This window comes from Gastrolobium bilobum, unplaced genomic scaffold, assembly GCF_033153095.1.
Source record: "Gastrolobium bilobum isolate Gb01-03AN ecotype WA unplaced genomic scaffold, APGP_CSIRO_Gbil_v1 utg1608, whole genome shotgun sequence".
NCBI classification, from domain to species: domain Eukaryota; kingdom Viridiplantae; phylum Streptophyta; class Magnoliopsida; order Fabales; family Fabaceae; genus Gastrolobium; species Gastrolobium bilobum.
Window position 1 is genome coordinate 36,359 of NW_026898739.1, and position 20,365 is coordinate 56,723.

The following is a 20,365-nucleotide window of genomic DNA, read 5'->3' on the forward strand; positions in this document are numbered from 1 at the left end:
TCCAATTCAGACCGCGAACACCTCTAATAGAGCCATGCTTGGGGCAAATGCACCATATAAACATGATGGGTTTTATAAAACCCAAACATTATTGACCGCAAGGCCTTGTATACATTAGAAAATTTGCATTTTCAGAGATCTTTTCCATTAGACAAATATTTTGCCTTGCAACCAGTCGCCCAAAGGACAATCACTTTTCAAATGATATACGGAGGTTATTATTTGTTCAGCCTTCTCACTATAATACTTCCTGGAACGAGCTTAGTGCCTCAATTTCATGAATCTAATTTCAATTTTGATATCACTATAATAGCCACAAGGGGTAATACTATATCATATTGTTATAAGACAAAATTGAACTTGAACAAGGTCTAGGCTGTTTATAAACTTTAATGGATACATTGGTTTTGAGGGTTGAACCCCACCAAATTTGAAAAGAAGTCTCACGTCCAAGCTCGATTCATAATAAAATTGGAAGAGAAATCCAACAACATAGATTGCAACAGCTATTTCAATTTTTTTTCTCCCTTAAAAAAAATGCTTTGACTACATTCCATTGAGAAAAATGAAGAGATAGAGACCTTTATTTTCTCCAATTTCCACTGCATTTGCAGTTGCAACCAGTCCCTATAGAAAATCATCCAGGTTATTGATTGAGCTCAGGATGCTCTAAACGTTTGACGATCTTTTTAGTCTGTCATGAGGAAAAAGATACAAGTGAGCAAGCAAACATAAGTTTAACAGTTAAAAGTTAAATGGGTTATTGGGAGTGCATGCAAGAACAGAAACAATCAATACCACTGCTTGATATTATCTAAATGCATGTTCTGGTAAGGTTTTTATCTCAATTGATGGTGTTAAGAGGTTAGTAAATGCTACTCAACCAGCTTTCTCCAATACGATTATTAATATCTTAGCATGTTCAGGGGCGAATGTAACTAATCTGGTATAATGTTTAATGTAGCAGGTCAGTCTTTTAAAATATATATAATTTACCCCCTCACAAAAATTCCTTTTCTTTTAATTTAGAAGTTTAAAATATATATAATTTCGCCCCTTTTACAAAAATTCCTAGATCCGCCACTGAGCATGTTGATATTGAATACAGATATACTGCTTTTGCAAATATGAGGTTTTCTCATCTCTACCAAAACAAACATGTAGGCTATAAAAATAAATTAAGAATCCATAACAGAGGTCTGCCACAGAAAAGAAAGAATTAAAGAAATGTACCACAGAGACAGAGTATTCAACTTGTACCTGTTCTAGAGTTAGAAACATGATAACGTTCCAAGATCCAAGCCGTCCAAAATTTGGAAGGAACCCCTTGTAAAAGGCGGAGGGTCCCTAAAAAACATCAGAGTACATAACCAATCAGTTTTAATAAAGGATAACCATCATCAATGTACCTCCATGTTTGACTAAATCCTCCCCCACAAAATAAATAAAAAAATAAAGGGAAAAGGGAAAATTATGTTACACTAAAATGAAGCAAATCAATTTGGTTTAAGTACCATATATGATCAAATGCTGTGAAGAATTTTATTCACCCATCTCAACAACTAAGGATGCGCATAAAGTTAATGGTTGGAACAAAAGCAAAATGGGGGTAGATGTTTTCGAGAAAGCAGAATAGTTACAGTGGAAAGCAACATACATCGTTCTTTAATGTTTTGACAAAACAATCAAGGGTGCTTTTGTAACTAGGATCTCCCATCATTCTTGACTTAACCTGCATATACACCAGAAGGAAGATAGAACAACAGAATTAGTGGAATGGTAAGACTGCACAAGCAAGAAGCTCACTTGATCACTTCACAACCAAATAAAAAATGAAGTCAAAACTAAGTTCTTATTCATATCCACGGAAACACCCCAATGGACCTTAAAATGATCATCTATCAACTTCAAATTCTTAATAGGCTTTAAAATTTTACTCATTCTACAATGTCCTACTCATCCTAGGATTCTTAGTTTATCATGGTTGAACAGGGAAAATAGATGCAAAATTCATATCAAATTGTAAAACAATTATTAAACCATTACATATGAAATGCCGTGGGAATAAAATTCGAATAGCCATATCAACTATGGAATATGGATATTCATTAGTAAATACTGAAAAATTACCACATCAACTGGGGAGCCAATACAGACAGCAAAAAACCCTGCCCCAAGACCAGCAAGGAGATGAGTTACAACATTGTCAGTGAAGCCTGGAATTTTCAAAATAGTCTGCATAAAAAGAAAATAGTTAGTTATTTAAAACTATGAAGTGGAAGAACATGAAAAGAGTGCCCCGCAAGCCTCCAGTAAGTTTTAAATTACCTCTTTCACTTGATCATAGCTGGCTAGTTCAGCAGCATTGATGATGCCATTTCTTGCTATGTTGGGGCCAAGCCCAGTCCAAAGAGCCCCAACTCCTTCCTATGTGTTAGATCAGGTTTAAACAAAAATAAGTACAAACTAAACTATACCAAATACATCTTTCTCTTCCACAAATCATATTGGGTTAAATGCACAGACCTGTCTCACAATTGTTGAATAAGCATTTACAGATCCAGAGTAGCGCCTGGGAACACCAGGAGGTAATTTTCCTTCTGCTTGAAGTCTAACTTTGACAAGATCGGTTGGATTTGCCACTGTAATTGCCACAGCACCTGTTGAAAAGACAAAATTGAAGGGGCTCATGATTGGAGTTATTTGCAATGAGTATCTTGATAGGAATAACACAAGTTCCTACTAGGAAAAAGTAAATAATCCACACATAAGGAAAGAAATTCATATAATAGCACATAGACAAATCATTCCCAGTTCCCATAACTTCCAGTATTGGGCTTTACCAGTTGTAAATGCAGCAAGAATTTTCTTTGACAATGGAACATCTCCAACATGGTCCTTTCCCGTATAAAAAGTCTTAACCTGTTAAAAAACCCATTTTATTTACAGCATCAGATAACATAAGCAAACAGTATATATGAACTAAAATGAACAGGTTCCAGCAGCAGGATTCAAAACTCACAGGATCATATAACCCAATTCTTAAGCCTCCATACAAACATTGACGATGTAGCCCTGGCACAATACCCTTCCAAAGTGAGGAAAGACCTTCTTCCCTGGCAATGGTTGCAACTGTTCCCAGCATACCCTTATACTTAGGTAAGGAGGCTAAATCACCAGCTACAGCTTGTTTTTGAAGCTGAAGCCTAACTTTGGCAGTGTCCAAAGGTATAGTGCACACCTATTTCAATTACAAGAACTTAATGACAAATTTGCGCAAGAACTTCAAGTATAGCTACAATTGAGTACTTACAAAAGCATTATGAGAACTAACAGATGAACAGTGAGAAACACAATTAGCAATCAGTAACAAATATATAACAAGCCAAATTCACTCTCCATCTATGAAGCACCGACACTTCAAAATCCCTGACATGTCGTGTCCGACACTTCCCGACACTCCGACACTTCCCGACACTCCAATACTCGTTGTAAAGACTCAAAAAAGGTTCAAATGTTACGTTGCGTTGCATTTTGAGTTCTAACTATTAGATTTGTTGAATTACGATTACTATTTTATTGAGTTTAATATAAACATTTGCGATATCTTATGTTTCTTTGTAAAATTGATGGGTATTATAAGTTTAGTTTTATCTTTTTGTTAAATTATTGAATATTAAATATAATATACACTACATAAATTAAAAATATTATATAATATCAAAACGTGTCCTAACGTGTCGAAATTTAACATTTTTTAGAATTAATGTATCGAAGTGTCATGTCGTGTCGTATCCCGTGTCGGTGTCGGTGAAGCAGAAGCAGGTTCACACAGGAGATAATTTGGAAGATATTCAATTTTTAAAATATGTAATTGTTTACTAGAAACAAAGTTCAAACACAGAACAGTTGGGCCTGCAAACTGTATTTGGATGATAGTAAATGAGGGGAATAGAAAGGGAACCGGGGGAAGAGGAACAAGTTCCTTGTTTTGGAGTTTAAAAATTGATTGGAAGGGAAATGAATTCAAGGGGAGGAATGGAGGAATCTCAAGCAAGGGTATTGATGTTCCATTCCATTCTCAAGTATTTTGTCCCAGCAATCTAATTCCAAGATGTACAAACCATCAAGGAGGGAACACTCATCCATTTTGATACTTGGAAAAATTATCAAATCAGAGCAGTCAAAATCCACTGTGACCACCATTGACTAATGAAGACTATTAACAGAAAGAGATAAACCCAAAGGTGAAGAATGGAATTCATGTCTTGTTCAGACACTGTGCTCTTAGTTTTATCAAGTAAAGATAGCTTATTTTACAATAAACTTTTACCAAAAATAATAGCACATAAATCTAAAAAGACATTTTGAGATGGGTTAGACGCGTGACTTTACGCGCGCGAAATTTTCTTGTCTGCTAGGGTTTTTTCCTTCTGTTTTGCTGAATTGTTCCAATGGGAGAGATGAGGGATGGTGTGAATGAATCTCTGATGATGATGAGAAAGAGCACGAAGAGATTGAAGAGTGGTGAAGTTATTCCAACGGAGGTGGTGATGCGTGAAGCGATCAAGGAATTTCAGGCTGGGTCTTCCGTGCATGAAAAGCCGAGGTCCTTTGTAGAGGTGACTGGTGTTGAGAACGGTGTGTCAGGCGACAGCGTTCCATGGCTGATTGTATTAGAGTAGATAAGGGTGTACAGCTGTATAGCTGTACACAAAGGTCATTATTGTAATTAGCAACTTGATGACGTGGCAATAGTTGTAACTGATTATAGTTGTAACTGAACTTGATGACGTGGCAATAGTTGTAACTGATTATAGTTGTAACTGAACTTGATGACGTGGCAATAGTTGCTGTGTCTATATAGTCTATCGTGTAACACCTATTCATTTTTAAGAAATACGATTCATTCTCTCTCCCTGTTTACTTTCCCTTCTTCTCTTCTCTCTCTCTCTGATTTCTTTGATGGTATCAGAGCCCTCTCTCTGAGGGCCTGATACAGATCGATCCACTGAGATGTCTTCCGCTTCGCAACCACCGTCTCCGTCGTCTTTAGCTACCGGAGCAACCACCGGAAGTGGAGCGACAGAGACTCGTTCGTCTTCTACGTCACTGTTTACTCATCAGATCTCCGTCAAGTTGACCGAAAGTAACTTCCTCATCTGGAATCAGGTTGTAGAACCTGTAATAACTTCTCATCAACTTCATCACTATCTTGTTAATCCGAAGATACCGCTCCAGTTCGAGTCTGAGCAAGCTCGTGTTGATGGATCTGTTAATCCATTGTACACTGACTGGTTACGACAAGATCAGATGCTCCTGTCATGGATTCTCTCCACTGTTTCTGAAGAAATTCTGAATGAGATACTCGGTGTTAGTCATGCGTATGAGGCCTGGGAGCAGATACACAAGTTTTTTCAAGGTATGATGAGATCCAAAGCTCATCAACTCAGATCTGAACTTCGCACCATCAAGAAAGGTGGCAGATCTGTTGCTGAATATCTCAAAAGAGTGAAATCTCTTTGTGATGAATTGAAAGCTATCAAAAGCCCTATCTCAGTTGAGGAACAAACTGAACTGATCTTAGCTGGTCTTCCTCCTGAGTTTAACTCTTTTGTTACTTCTGTAAGAGCTCGTGAGAATCCTTATTCTCTCACTGACCTACGAGTTGAGTTGATGTCGTATGAGATGATGCTTGCAAGGCAAAATGAGACTTTACTTTCAGATTCCATGACTGTGAATGTAGTTCAAAAGCTACCTACTGATCCAAAGGAATCTTCAAGATCTGAATCACCAGCTATGAGACCTCCACTTGAGCCTATGCACACTGTTCAGAATCAACGATCCTATAATTCCAGTTATGAAAGAGGTAGAGGAAGATTCTATGGTAGAAGCAATAGAGGAGGCAATAGAGGAGGCAGAGGTAGAGGCCGCAATAATATTCAATGTCAGCTATGCTACAAATTCGGACATGGAGTTCAAAGTTGCTGGTATAGGTTTGATGAAAACTTTGTGCCTGAATTCACCTCACATGATTCTCCTCAATTCCTTCCATCATCTCAGCACTCATATCAAAGGTCTTTCCAGTATAATAGACCACCTAACACTAGTCAGCCTCAAGCACTACTGACTACAAATCAACCTCCTCATACAACTTCACATGTCACTCCACAACATTGCAATGTCACTCTACAGTCTCAAGGACAAGGTCTCTTACCTACTCCCACAAATGTACAGACCATAGAATGGTATCCAGATTCTGGTGCCTCTCATCATGTCACTGCCAATTCTCAAAACTTGATACAAAGCACACAACTATCAGGTGCAGATCAGGTGTACATAGGAAACGGCCAAGGTTTGCAAGTGAATGCTATGGGTCATTCCTCTTTCTCTTCTCCACTCCAACCACACACCTTCCTTCACTTAAACAACTTGCTTCTTGTTCCCTCTATAACTAAAAATCTCATCAGTGTGAGTCAGTTTGCTAGGGATAACAATGTGTTTTTTGAATTTCACCCTTTCACTTGCTGTGTAAAATCTCAGGTATCTCATGAGGTGTTGCTGGAAGGTGCTTTGGGAACTGATGGTCTGTACCGGTTTCAAGGAGTTAATCTTACCTCCGTCCCTAGTCTTCCATCAAGTCAACTGTGTGCTCCTGTTGCCCATCTCAACTCTGTCTCTAGTAGTTCAAAAATCTTGTCTACTACTTGTAATAATTCTGTTTGTAATAGTCCAGTATCCACTGATGTACTCACACAAAACACAACAAATAAAGATATTAGCTCTACAAATTCAGTAGGATCAAACTCTCTGTACTCTCTTTGGCATTGTAGGTTGGGACATCCTCGTACTGAGGCATTAAATTATGTCGTCAAATCGTGTAATATTCCAATTCCTATTAAATCAGACATTACCTATTGTTCTGCTTGTTGTTTGGGAAAAATCCATAGATTACATTCTGATCCATCCACCAAAATATATGAAAAACCTTTTGATCTTGTCTTTAGTGATTTATGGGGTCCAACACCTGTCAAATCTACAATGGGTTTTACCTATTACATATCTTTTGTTGATGCTCACTCTAGATATACTTGGGTTTATCCTCTTAAACAAAAATCAGAAGCATTGACTGTTTTTAATCAATTCCATGCTCTTGTATCCAATAACTTCCAATCAACCATTAAAGCTCTTCAAACTGATTGGGGTGGTGAGTTTAGACCGTTTCATCAACATCTTAAAAATTTGGGTATGTTCACAAAGTTGCATGTCCCCACACTCATCATCAGAATGGTGTTGTGGAAAGAAAACATCGTCATATAGTTGAGACTGGCCTTACCTTACTTGCTCATGCATCCTTACCCATAAAATTTTGGGATCGTGCCTTCATTTCGGCTGTTTATCTCATTAATTCTTTACCTACTGCTGCCCTGAATTTTGAGGTTCCATTCATAAAATTACACAAAATAGTACTTGACTATAAATCCCTTAGAGTCTTCGGGTGTGCTTGTTTTCCCTTCCTAAGACCATACAACAACCACAAGCTAGACTTTAGGAGCAGTGAATGTGTCTTCCTTGGTTACTCTCCCACACACAAAGGATATAAGTGCATGAACTCTTCTAGCCGGTTATTTGTTTCTAAGGATGTGCTCTTCAATGAGTCCAAATTTCCCTACCCACTTTGGTTTGATCCTTCTCCCATTGCTGCCTCCACACCTTCTCCCTCCCCTGTCCTCAACGTGATACCTCTAGTACAACCAAGTCAGGTTGATAATTCTGTGCAGCAGTGTTCTATCCCAAGCTCTCAAGCATCCAGCAGCAACACCTCCTCACCTGTGCAGCAGTGTTCACCTATTCCACGGTCTCCAGAGTCCAGCTGCAACACCTCCCCACCTACATGTACTTCAGACCCACCTGTCTCTTCTCCAGAAATGCAGCTTCTCAGTCATCCTTGCCTTTGCCCTCAAGTCCAGGTTTTTCTCCTATCTCCATCTCTCTTAGTCCTTCTTCTTCTTCTACTTCTGGGTCTGAATACGTCCCTTCTGGACCTCTCACCAATTCACCTACTCACTCTATTACTACCCGGTCTAAGACTGCTCACAACCCACAAGTTTTTTCCACTTCCCTTGAACCTGTTACAATCAAACAGGCCTTGGCTAATCCTAACTGGCTGTCTGCTATGCAATCTGAGATGAATGCCCTGCATGCTAATTCCACTTGGTCCTTGGTTCCTCTTCCTCCCAACCGCACAGCTATTGGTTGCAAATGGGTTTTCAGAGTCAAAGAAAACCCTGATGGCTCTCTAAACAGATATAAGGCTCGGTTGGTAGCAAAGGGTTTTCATCAGCAAGCTGGTTTTGATTACACAGAGACCTTCTCCCCTGTTATAAAGCCCATTACAATTCAGACCATTCTCACTGTTGCCATCTCCTTTGGCTGGACACTGAGACAACTTGATGTCAACAATGCCTTTCTCAATGGCACTCTTGAAGAGGTAGTCTACATGCAACAGCCACCTGGGTTTCAGTCTTCCAATAAATCACTCGTGTGCACACTTCACAAGGCCCTTTATGGGCTCAAACAGGCACCAAGAGCTTGGTTTGATAAGCTCAAAACCTCTCTGCTGCATCTTGGTTTTGTTGCCCGCAAATGTGATCCCTCCTTGTTTATTTACAGGAAGTCAGCTCATTGTGTTTTTCTCCTAGCTTATGTTGATGATATCATCATCACTGGTAGTGATTCAGCATTTATTCAATCCCTCATACACAAGCTGCATTCTGAGTTCGCCCTTAAGGATCTTGGGAATCTTGATTTCTTTCTTAGTATTGAGGTACAGAGAACTTCCTCTGGTAAATTACTTCTCACTCAGACTAAGTATATTAAAGATCTTCTTCATCGAGCTCAAATGGCGGAGGCTAAGGGAATTTTCACTCCTCTTCAATCTGGATGTAAGCTTTCTAAATATGGGTCTAACTACTACTCTGATCCTTCCTTCTATCGTTCCATTGTTGGGGCTCTCCAGTATGCTACACTCACTAGGCCTGAAATCAGCTACTCAGCCAACAAAGCATGTCAGTTTATGGCTCAACCTCTTGAAGACCATTGGGCTGCTGTCAAAAGAATTCTACGTTACTTAAATGGCACTTTACATCATGGTATGCTGTTGCAGCCATGCAATCCCAGTCACTTGTTCTCCATCACTGCTTTTTGTGATGCAGATTGGGCCAGTGACCCTGATGACAGGAGGTCTACTTCAGGTGCATGTGTTTTCTTTGGTTCTAACTTGGTATCCTGGTGGTCCAAGAAGCAAAATCTGGTTGCTCGCTCAAGCACCGAAGCTGAATATCGCAGCCTTGCTCTAGCTACAGCAGAGGTTTTATGGCTCAAGTCTCTTCTCACTGAACTTCACGTTCCATTTACTACTCCTCTCATCCTTTGTGATAACCTGAGTACTGTCTCTCTCTCCCATAATCCTGTTCTGCATGCACGGACAAAGCATATGGAATTGGACATCTTTTTTGTTAGAGAACGTGTTCTTTCCAAAGATATCAAGGTCTATCACATTCCAGCTTTGGATCAAGTTGCTGATACTCTCACCAAGAGTCTTTCTGCCACACGGTTTGCTGTTTTGAGGGACAAACTCATGGTGGTTGATTCTTCTTCCTATCTTCATCCACCCTGAGTTTGAGGGGGCCTATTAGAGTAGATAAGGGTGTACAGCTGTATAGCTGTACACAAAGGTCATTATTGTAATTAGCAACTTGATGACGTGGCAATAGTTGTAACTGATTATAGTTGTAACTGAACTTGATGACGTGGCAATAGTTGCTGTGTCTATATAGTCTATCGTGTAACACCTATTCATTTTTAAGAAATACGATTCATTCTCTCTCCCTGTTTACTTTCCCTTCTTCTCGTCTCTCTCTCTGATTTCTTTGAGATTGAGGAGGAAGAACCCGATCTGGAACCCCTAGATCCTAATTTGGGGGAGATTTCAGAATGGGGTTTTCAGACCATTGTTCGCGAAGATGGTTATGTTGAAATAAGGAGTAACATGGAAGCGAGAGCTAGAATGCGCCAGAGGCGGAAGAATGCTTTGATTGTGAAGCTATTGGGTAGGAAAATAGGTGTTGGGTTTATGAAGAAGAAGCTGGAGGCGATGTGGGCGAAGGCTGGCAGCATCACCGTTGCTGATCTGGGCAACGAGTTTTTCTCGGTACGTTTTAGCAGTCTGGAGGATATGAATCTTGCCATAACAGGTGGCCCGTGGGTTATCTTAGGACATTATCTGGCCACAAGGAAGTGGTAACCATATTTCGACCCTGATAAAGCTAATATTCATAAGGTTGCAGCATGGATTCGTCTCCCAGGTATCCCACAGGAGTATTGTGAATTCCCTTTTTAAATCATTTAGGATCGGTGATTGGGAAAGTTATTAAAGTTGATTGAACTACTTCCACTGGAGACAGGGCCAGATTTGCCAGAGTTTGTATAGAAATTGACCTGTCTAAGCCATTGAGGGGTGAATATGTGCTGGATGGTTGTAGGAAAAGGGTGGAGTATGAAGGTCTCTTCTTAATTTGTCTTAGGTGTGGAAGGTATGGGCATACTCTTGCCCAGATTATGCCAAACCAACCCATGTGCATCAACCGGATGAGGCTCCTGTACAGCCAGCGGAGGATCCTGGCATTCCAGGATTAGGGCCATGGATGGTGGTAAATCGCAGGAAGAAAAATCAGTAGCCCCTACAGAAGCAAGGTTCTGGAAATAGTAGAGCATTTGGTGAGGATATTTCCAACAGGAAAAATTTGGTGGATTCAAAGAATGGTGGTGTCAAGGAAAGGAATATCCCAAGAGGGATTAATACAAAGCAAACCGTGATTGACTCAGCTAGTCCTTTGGTTAATAAGGGGAATTTCTCTCTGAGCAGCAAACAGGATTCTCCAGTGCTTGGAATGATGTTCACAGCTGTGGCTCCTAATGCTGGTAGAAGAAGTGGTGGAAATAAAGCAGTGGGAATGAGTTCCAAGAAGTATGTGATTAAGACTTCTTCGGGTAAAGGCAAAGGAGCTGCTCCAGTAGCTCCTAGGAATTCTGAAGTACTTTTTTCACCCTTTCAGAAGAAGGATGGCTTGGAGGTAGAAATTAGCAAGACTGGGGAATCTATTATGGAACAGGATAGCTATACTCACATTGTAAACACCTCCTCTGTTGATGATGTGACTGCTGCTGGCTCGAGAATAGAAGCTATGCAGTCTGATCAAATCATGGGAGAGTCTACAAAGGTGGGAGTTGCTAATCCAGGTATGGAAGTAGATCTAGCTCTTAAAAATGATTTAGTCATTGGTATGAATATTAAAAATGAACATGTTTGTGTGGATGGACTTCCTGGAAGTCAGAATCGAGGGGTTGTATGTCATGATGAAAGCAGCAAGAGCTTTGTGATCTTGCAAAAAAATCATAACTCATCATGAATGTTCTCACGTGGAACTGTAGAGGTGCTGTAAAGAAACAGTTCAGGAGCACCTTTAGTAGGTTTAGGAGAAAATATAAAGTTGGTGTGGCTGCTATTCTGGAGCCTAGGGTGAGTGGGAAAAAGGCTGCTAGTATTATTAGAAGTTTGGGGTTTTCCAATCATATTATTGTTGAGGCTCAAGGCTTTTCTGGAGGCATTTGGCTTATGTGGAATGCTAATGATGTTAAAATCTCTTTTATTTCAAAGAATGATCAGATGATTCATTGTTGGGTGGAGTTTGATGGTATGAAGGGCTTCTTTTTTACGGCTGTCTATGCTAGCCCGCATGAGGGGAATCGTAGGATTTTGTGGGAAGAGCTGCAGCCAATGTTGTTGAAACGTAGAGTCTACGCCGAAACGGTAAGGGTGAGCAAAAACGTAAAAACATGAAACGTAAACAAAACGTAAGAGTTTACTACATACCCAAAAAAATAAAATATCCAACATATAATCAAAACACACCAATACATAAGTCCAAACACTAAGGAAATAAAAATTAATTTTGAACTTAGTCATCATAATACATACTAAAATCAAAATACTAAGGCAATAAAATTATTAAAGAGATCAACATCTCTAATCTAAGTCAGCAGAGTCTAAGTCAATATCATCTTCTTCGTCTTCTCCTCCACTAATAAATTCCGGAATTTCCAAATCATTCAAGTTCCCTTCTTCTTCATTTGGATCATCCAAGCCAAGGGGATCTTGATCTTCTTCAACATCTTCCAAAGTTTCTTCATATGTTGGTTCCACAATCCATTCATCATCCGACTCAATTTCATCAAAGTTATAATCAATTCGAGGAGATTCTCTATGTTTTTTCTTGCCTAATGTTGAGTTAGCCATCACAAAAACAACATTATTCATTGTCTCCTGCTTCAAACGATTTCTTTTCTTTGTGTGGACCTAAACAAATACAAGAAAATAATTAATACTAGACTAATATCATATTTTGAAATTAAATGCAATTCATATTAAAATTATACCATCTCAAAAGCACTCCAATTCCGCTCACACCCAGAGGAACTACATGTCAAGCTAAGTACACGGATAGCCAATTTTTGGAGCTCTGGAACACCATCACCATAAGATTCCCACCATGCTGCTGGACTCTTGGTTTCAACTCCATCCCTAGCAAAGGTAGACCCAAAAAGACCTCTACGATACTTGAATTCCTCAAGTTGTTCATCAATCTTTCTTTCTACAACTATATCTCCCACCATCCTTTTTATACAATCATATAGTCCAACCTTTACTTCATAATCAACTTTAAATGTAGGATAATAATGTTGTTTTGGGTTAAGGTAATAGCCTGCAGCATGCAAAGGCCTATGTAACTGCCTCTCCCATCTTGCATCAATGACATCCCAAATAGGTTGATAACTAAAAAAATGAAAAGATAACAAATTAATTAATTTTGAGTTAAAAATGTCTATAACTATGAATTAAACAAATTAATTGATAACTTACAATGAAGGTTTTTTTTTGAAATCCTCTTCAATTTTCTCCTTGGAACGATCCATTGCCTCATAAATGGAGCCCATGGCTGCATCATCTGAATCAACTAACCGAAGCACTTCAATCAAAGGAAGTGCCCCTATCAAACAAATCTCAACCCTTTTCCAAAAGTGTTTATCCATCACTGTATTTTCAATAAGTTTTCCATCTGTTGACTTTGCATATTTGCTATTCTTCCATTCATCTGACATGAACATTCTTTTTACAGGAAGTTTATGGTCATGGAGGCATTTCAAAGTCAAATAGGATGTGGCAAAGCGAGTCATGGCGGGTCTAATCAAATCTTTGCCACTGGTGAAGCTGTGCAATATTGAAATGAGAGATGTTCTTGAATAGATATAAGTTGTAATTTTTTTCCCCTTATAAATTGTGTCTTTATGAAGGGGTATTTTCTTCTCTAAATCTTCTAGCATTAAATCAATGCAGTGAGCAGCACAAGGTGTCCAATATATTTTCTTTCTTTTCTCCATCAACAAAGCCCCAACAACTTTATAATTTGCAGCGTTATCCGTCACAACTTGGACAACATTTTCTTCACCAATCTCTTGTACCACATCATCAATCATCTTAAAAATCTTGTCAGCTGTTTTGGTGATGTGAGAAGCTTCAATGGACTTAAGGAACACAATTCCCATAGAGCTATGCACACAAAAGTTGATTATTGTTCTTCTTCTTTTATCAGTCCATCCATCAGTCATTATTGTGCATCCAGTTTTCTTCCATAGAGCCCTATGTGAATCAACAACAACCATTGTCATATCATATTTTTGCTTCAAGTATTTCACTCTACACTCATGATAAGATTGTGGCTTGAAACCCGGTCCATGCTTAGCAATTGATTCACACATCTTTTTGAAATCATCGCTATTCACAAAATTGAAAGAAATTCCATTATTATACATAGCAGTACAAATGTCAAGACATGCCTCCTCCCTCAAGTTCTTCTTGAATATGGTATTGAGGGTAATAGGAGGAGATGTTCTGCTTTTCTTGAAAATATCGGAACCACCACTAACATCTTCCTCTTGTACTTCTTGCACATTGCACCCCAAATTTTTGTTCAATGATTTTCCTTGTTGTGCTCCTCCAATAAGAAGATTCAACATCTCAGTTTTTACTTCATCTGGCACCGCTATACATGGTTCAACATCTTTAGATGTTCCTGCCAAATGGTGCTTCACACGAAAAACTCCAGCAGACATTATTTTGGGACAATACTTGCATTTAAGCTTTTTTGTTCCTGGAACTTCAATTGAATGCTTCCATCCAGGATCTAACTTATTTCCAGGAGCATTTCTAGACAATTTCCTCCCTCCAATAGTAGTGTTACTTACACTAATAGAAGCCGAATTGCTACTACTACCACCAGCACTTGATGAAGCCATATGATTTCAAACTATATTTAATCACAATTCAGAGAAAATATCTCAGTTCTAAGCTTTCAAATTTCAATCAAAAAATAAAAGATAATAAAATGAAAAAAAAGAATCCATAGATAGAGCCTTATTATGTGCATAATAAACGCAGAACTACATATAAAATTCAGAGAAATATATAATTATTTTTTTATATTTTTTCCTATAAAATAAAAATGGCCAACACGTTAATATCATTCAACATCAGAATAGGAAATAAACAGATCAAAAAAGATGAGTGGTTGTTCAACATCATTCAACATCCAACACGTTAATATCAAGAAATGGTCCAAAAAAAAATAGGAGAGAAACAGATCAGAAAAGGTGAGTCACGGCTTGGCTTTGTTCAACATCATTCAACATCCAACACGTTAATATCAAGAAGAAATGGTCCAAAAAAAAAATAGGAGAGAATGAAACAGATCAGAAAAGGTGAGTGGTGGCTTGGCTTTGTTCAACATCATTCAACATCCAACACGTTATATCAAGAAGAAATGGTCCAAAAAAAAAAATAGGAGAGAAATAGATCAGAGTACGAAAGAGAAGAATAGGAAAAAAAAAAAAAAAAAATTACCGTCCCAAGTGCGAAGCCCAAAAAAACGAGATAGAAGACCACCACCGTCCACCGTCCGCCGTCCGCCGTCCACCGCTTGCGACTAGGAGAGAGTAGAAGACTAGAAGTAGACAGCCGAGATCCAAAGACCAACGAAGATACAAAACTGGTGTAAATAGAATTTGGGTATTCGGGTATTAAACAAAAAAAAGACCACCGCTGTTTGCTTTTTTAAAACAAAAAAAATTATTATTTTATTTTATAGACCCAAAATGCACTTAGTCCGGCCCGAAATTTTTTTCTTTTTTTTTAAAAAACTGAGTCAACTCGGTAAACTCGCCGAGTTAACCGAGTTGACTCGCCGTTTCAACCCATTTTACGTTTCAGCAACCGTTTTAACACGTTTTTTAGGCAAAAAACGTAGAATCGTACGTTTCGACACTACGTTTTAACAACACTGGCTGCAGCATCTTGGAGGACTATGGATGAGCCTTGGTTAATATCAGGTGACTTTAATGAGATCACTTGTGCTGAGGAGAAGAGAGGAGGGGGCCCAGTTGACTATAGGAGATGTAATCAGTTTTTAGATATTTTAAATGCTTGTGGTGTATTTGATTTGGGAGGAGGTGGTAATAGGTTTACTTGGAGGGGGCCAAAATTCATGCATTTGAACAGGGTCTTTACGAGACTTGATAGAGCTGTTGCCAATGAAACTTGGAGAGCTAGTTTTGAGGGTGCTGATATCCTAACTCTTCCAAGGCTGTTCTCTGACCACTGAGTGGAGAGAGAGGCCTTTCCGTTTTCTTGCAACTTGGCAGCAAGATTCTAGATTTGGTAACTTCATGAAAGCTAATTGGAATCAAACTGCCAATATTTCAGATAGCTTGAGAGCCTTCACTCCAACTCTGAAAGACTGGAATAAGAATGTTTTTGGATTTGTTCAACACAAGAAAAATAGAATTATTGCTAGATTGGATGGCATTCAAAAACATAGCAGTAGCAACAATAGTAGGCAGCTTGAGCAGCTGGAGGCTAAGCTGAAGGATGAGCTCTCGGTTATTCTTGACCAGGAGGAACAACTGTGGTATCAAAAATCTAGGGGAGAATGGATAAAGGATGGGGATAGAAATACTAGGTTCTATCATACTAGTACCTTGATCTGAAGGAAGAAGAATAAAATTATTAAGCTGCAAGATGAAGCTGGTCATTGGGTTCGTGGGGAAGAGGAACTGATTTCTTTAGCAAGGAATTTCTTTCAGAGACTCTTCAAGGAAGAAAATGTTGAACCTGTCTGGTTGCAAACTGGTAATAATTGGCCAGAAATAAAGGATGATCAGTTGGCTCTGCTATCCTTAAATGTTGATATGGAGGAGGTGAAAAAAACTTTCTTCCAAATGGCTCCTTTGAAGGCTCCAGGCCCAGATGGATACCCTGCCTTGTTTCCCCAAAGGAATTGGGAATTGCTGAAAACTCAAATTTTAAGGAGTATTCAGAAGTATCTTGGTCAACCGAATCTGATTGAGGAGATAAATCATACCCTTTTAGCTCTCATTCCCAAAATTGAGAGGCCCTGTTTAATGAAGCAATTTAGACCTATTGCCCTTTGTAACTCTATCCACAAGGGCCTTAGCAAGATTCTTGCTAATAAAATTAAACCTCTTTTGGGAAATCTCATTTCTCCCAATCAGGTTCGTTTTTTACCTAGAAGGCAGATCCAAGATAACATAATCATTGCTCAGGAGATGGTTCATGCTATGCATAGAATGAAGGGTAGGAAGAGTTTCTTATCAATTAAAATTGACTTGGAGAAAGCCTATGATAAGCTTAGTTGGAGGTTCATCAGATCAGTCTTGGAGGAAGTGAAGCTACCAGGGGATTTGATTGAAGCTATCTTGGGATGTGTGACTAGTCCTTCCTTGGAGGTGTTGTGGAATGGTGCTAGGACTTCTGGATTTAGTATTCAACGTGGGATTAGGCAAGGGGATCCTATATCCCCTTATCTTTTTGTCCTATGTATGGAGAAATTAACTCATCTAATTATGGATGAGGTGGAAGTTGGAAGATGGAGGCCAATGAGGGCTGGTAGGTCTGGACCAGCAATATCTCACTTGATGTTTGCAGATGATGTCATTTTATTTGCTGAAGCTTCTATGTCTCAACTGGAATCAATCACCAATTGCTTGGAAAAATTCTCAGTAATGTCAGGACAGAGTGTTAGTGTAGAGAAGTCCTGCATATACTTCTCTAAGAATGTACCTCATGAGATTATGAGTTCTGTTACTGCTGTTAGTGGTTTTAAAAAAGTCAGCAAGCTTGGATGCTATTTGGGATCCTTGATGAGACATGGAAGAGTCAAAAGGGACCATTATGCTGATGCTATAGCAAGAGTTCAAGGCAGATTGCAAGGGTGGAAATCAAAGTGCCTTTCCTTGGCAGGTAGGATTACTTTAGCCAAGAGTATTATTTCTGCCATTCCCTCTTTCCATATGCAAAACAGTATGCTGCCAGTGCATGTGTGTCAGGAAATTGAGAGACTACAGAGGAATTTCATCTAGGGGGACTCTGAAGGTAAAAGAAGAGCTCACTATGTTTCTTGGGAGCAGATGTGCCTTTCTAAGGAGTGTGGTGGGTTAGGCATTATAAATCTGAGATGGCAGAATTCAGCTTTTATGCAGAAATTAGCCTGGAAGGTCATGAATGATCATAGCAGTCTATGGGTTCAGGTTATGCTAGGCAAGTATGGTAGGAAATTAAAGCCTAACCGAAGTGTAATCTCGAAAGCTACTGATTCTCCTCTGTGGAAGAATATTTGCATAGCTAGAGAGAGTCTGATCCAACATCTCGAGTGGGTGGTTGGAAATGGAAGGGAGATATGTTTTTGGACTGATGTGTGGGGAGGTTGGAACATGAGTGTTTATGACCTTGCTGTGTGTAAGCCTCTTGACTCACAGATTCATTTGAAATTTTTTGATTATGTTGATCCAGATACAGGGGATTGGAAATGGAGCTGTCTTCAGCAGTGGTTAGATTTTGATACCATAAATAAACTTAAAGGTATTAGACCTCCTGTCAATGATGACCCAGATGACTATTTGAATTGGAAGTGGAGTAGCCCAAGCAAGTCCTTTGTGAGGAATGCCTACTGTCGTTTATCCGAACCTTCTGTTGGAAAGGATAAAATTTGGACTGCTATTTGGAGATGGAGAGGCCCTTATAGGATAGCAATCTTCATTTGGCTTGCATGCTTAGAGAAAATTCCTGTGAGGTCTTTGACAGGTCAGTGGAATGGAGGGGAAGTTGGATGTCCCATTTGCTATGAAGGCCAAGAAACAGTATTGCATGTGTTGAGAGATTGTAGGGTGGCTAGACAAATTTGGGAAAGATGGTTCTCTGGTAATGTTCCAATTAACTTTGTATCTTCTACAGGAATAGACTGGTTTAAACTAAACCTATTTCAGCATTTTTCCAGTCAGCTTTGGCAATCCTGGAAGGAGATCTTTTTTGTTACATGTTGGTTTCTTTGGCAGTAGAGAAATTCTAGTTTCCATGAAGAGGTTTTCTTATTTCCCCAAGACCCTGTCCATACAATCATAGCCTACTTATCTGATATGAAGAGAACCAGTAGCCCTATAGATGTTAATATTAGTGGGACTGGTTCTGAAGCCCCTTGGTCTGTTTCTGATGTTAGTATTTTTTCTGGAAATATAGGACAGCCTAATTCTCAATGTCAGGCTAGAATTTTTGTTGATGGTGCATGCAACTTAGCTTCGAGTAAAGGAGCTACTGGGGGTTTGATTTGTTCCCCTAGTGGAGAGTGGAAAGGTGGATTCTCATATAATATAGGTAAGTGCTCTGCATTGGAAGCTGAATTATGGGGCCTATACTATGGCATTAAGATGGCTGGGGATTTGAAATACACTAAGATTTGGATAGGTTGTGATAGCAAAGAGGCTATTCTTTGCGTGGAAAATGAGGCTATTTCTTGCGGGTTTTCATCTCTGATTCACAAGATCTGTCTAGCTGCTCAAGATTTTGAAGATTTGCATCTAGAGTTTATCCCTAGAGAGTCCAATATTTGTGCAGATTTTTTAGCTAAGAATGGTTTTAGTCTCAAGGGTGAAGAGCTGATGTTTTATACCTCTCCCCCTGTTAGTAGTTTGCCTTTTTGGTTGAGTTTGAGTTCCAACTTGTTGTTGGAGCAGTTGAGTTTGTACCTGAGTAGTCTGTCTGTTTAGTTTTCTGGGCTTGGCCCTCCACTTTTATCAAAAAAAAAAAAATCTAAAAAGACACAGATAAAACAAAACAATACAGCAAATTGAAACATCCCTTAATATCTGACAACGACTAGGACTGGCAGGCACAAATCAACTCAACCCACTTGAAAATTATATATATATATATATGGGAAAAAGATTTCTCATGTTGTATGAGAAATCTCCTCTCCTACCACTCTCACTTCGATGTCCGTGCCAATCACTTTTCTATTTTTTATTTTTTTCTTTAAGGTAGGCCCCCACCCCTTTCTCTCTCTCTTAAAGAAAACTTGCATTTCTCATGCAACATGAGAAATTGCAAGCCCTATATATATATCACTAAACACAGTTATCAACACCCCTCACATTCAACTGAACTCTCAGTCCACAAAAACACTCACTTGATCCTCCAATTTTCTGTTCTACCATCATGCATGGTTTGTTACACAAGCACTCAGAACTAATAAAATCTACCACAAAGTGACAGTGAAAATCAGATCCATCACTACTACAACTACCCAAAAGCAATATAAATGATGGGTCTTAAACATGATCATCAGATTACCCATAAAAGAGAATCCCCAAGAAAAAAAAAAACCCAGATAGCAATATGTGAATGAATTGGCAGAGACATGAAAAAAGAAGTGGAATACCTCAGCAAAACATGCAGAGAAAGCACTGCTGGCAAAAATTCCAGCGAAGGAGATGTCGGATTTGGACTTGGAATCAGCCACCATGGTACAAATTCAGAGGAACAACAACAACAAAAAGAAAAAGGGACCGAAGGTTGCGTTCGCAAATTTAGGGTGTGACCCTTTTCCTTCGACCCCTTTTTGAAAGCCTCAAACTCAGGTGCGTTTTCCGGAAACTTTTTTCTGAATACTCATTTACCGTTTTTGAGGAAAGTTTCCTAAGCTGGCACTCTCCAACTTAGGAAAATACACGATATATATATACGTGTCTGTGTTTTATTTTATTTTTTATTTTTTATTTTTCTTATATCTCTCGTGTGTCTGTCACACACTATACGACTTAATAGAAGCAGAGCTGTATTAAATTTTTTGCTTAAATTAGCTATAACAATGAGAATTGTGTAAATATAAGTGATGATTAG

The 20,365-nt window shown here is 38.9% G+C and overlaps 2 protein-coding genes across 2 annotated transcripts; both read right to left on the reverse strand.

The window, feature by feature from the left end:
• Nucleotides 1-305: 305 nt before the first annotated feature.
• Nucleotides 306-20,161, reverse strand: LOC133283731 (mitochondrial uncoupling protein 1). Its single transcript, XM_061480636.1, has 9 exons — nt 19,905-20,161; nt 3,023-3,241; nt 2,844-2,922; nt 2,527-2,660; nt 2,329-2,427; nt 2,131-2,235; nt 1,658-1,732; nt 1,261-1,347; nt 306-694 (listed from the first exon to the last, which is right to left on the reverse strand). Exons 1-9 carry the CDS (start codon nt 19,986-19,988, stop codon nt 647-649), a joined length of 930 nt encoding a protein of 309 aa, XP_061336620.1. The 5' UTR covers nt 19,989-20,161; the 3' UTR covers nt 306-646.
• LOC133283732 (uncharacterized) lies at nt 11,978-14,415 on the reverse strand. Its single transcript, XM_061480638.1, has 3 exons — nt 12,983-14,415; nt 12,499-12,895; nt 11,978-12,418 (listed from the first exon to the last, which is right to left on the reverse strand). The coding sequence occupies exons 1-3, from the start codon at nt 14,413-14,415 to the stop codon at nt 12,089-12,091; spliced, it is 2,160 nt and encodes a 719-aa protein (XP_061336622.1). The 3' UTR covers nt 11,978-12,088.
• Nucleotides 20,162-20,365: the final 204 nt, after the last annotated feature.

Bases quoted from the DNA above. Each gene is read 5' to 3' on its own strand.
- LOC133283732 (XM_061480638.1), bottom strand. From the start codon at position 14,415: ATGGCTTCATCAAGTGCTGGTGGTAGTAGTAGCAATTCGGCTTCTATT. The intron at 12,896-12,982 runs GTAAGTTATCAA...TCATTTTTTTAG, and splicing joins TTCAAAAAAAAACCTTCATT to TTATCAACCTATTTGGGATG. The intron at 12,419-12,498 runs GTATAATTTTAA...GTATTTGTTTAG, and splicing joins ATTGGAGTGCTTTTGAGATG to GTCCACACAAAGAAAAGAAA.
- LOC133283731 (XM_061480636.1), bottom strand. From the start codon at position 19,988: ATGGTGGCTGATTCCAAGTCCAAATCCGACATCTCCTTCGCTGGAATT. The intron at 2,923-3,022 runs GTGAGTTTTGAA...GTTTTTTAACAG, and splicing joins GAATTGGGTTATATGATCCT to GTTAAGACTTTTTATACGGG. The intron at 695-1,260 runs GTACAAGTTGAA...TCCTCATGACAG, and splicing joins TGTTTCTAACTCTAGAACAG to ACTAAAAAGATCGTCAAACG.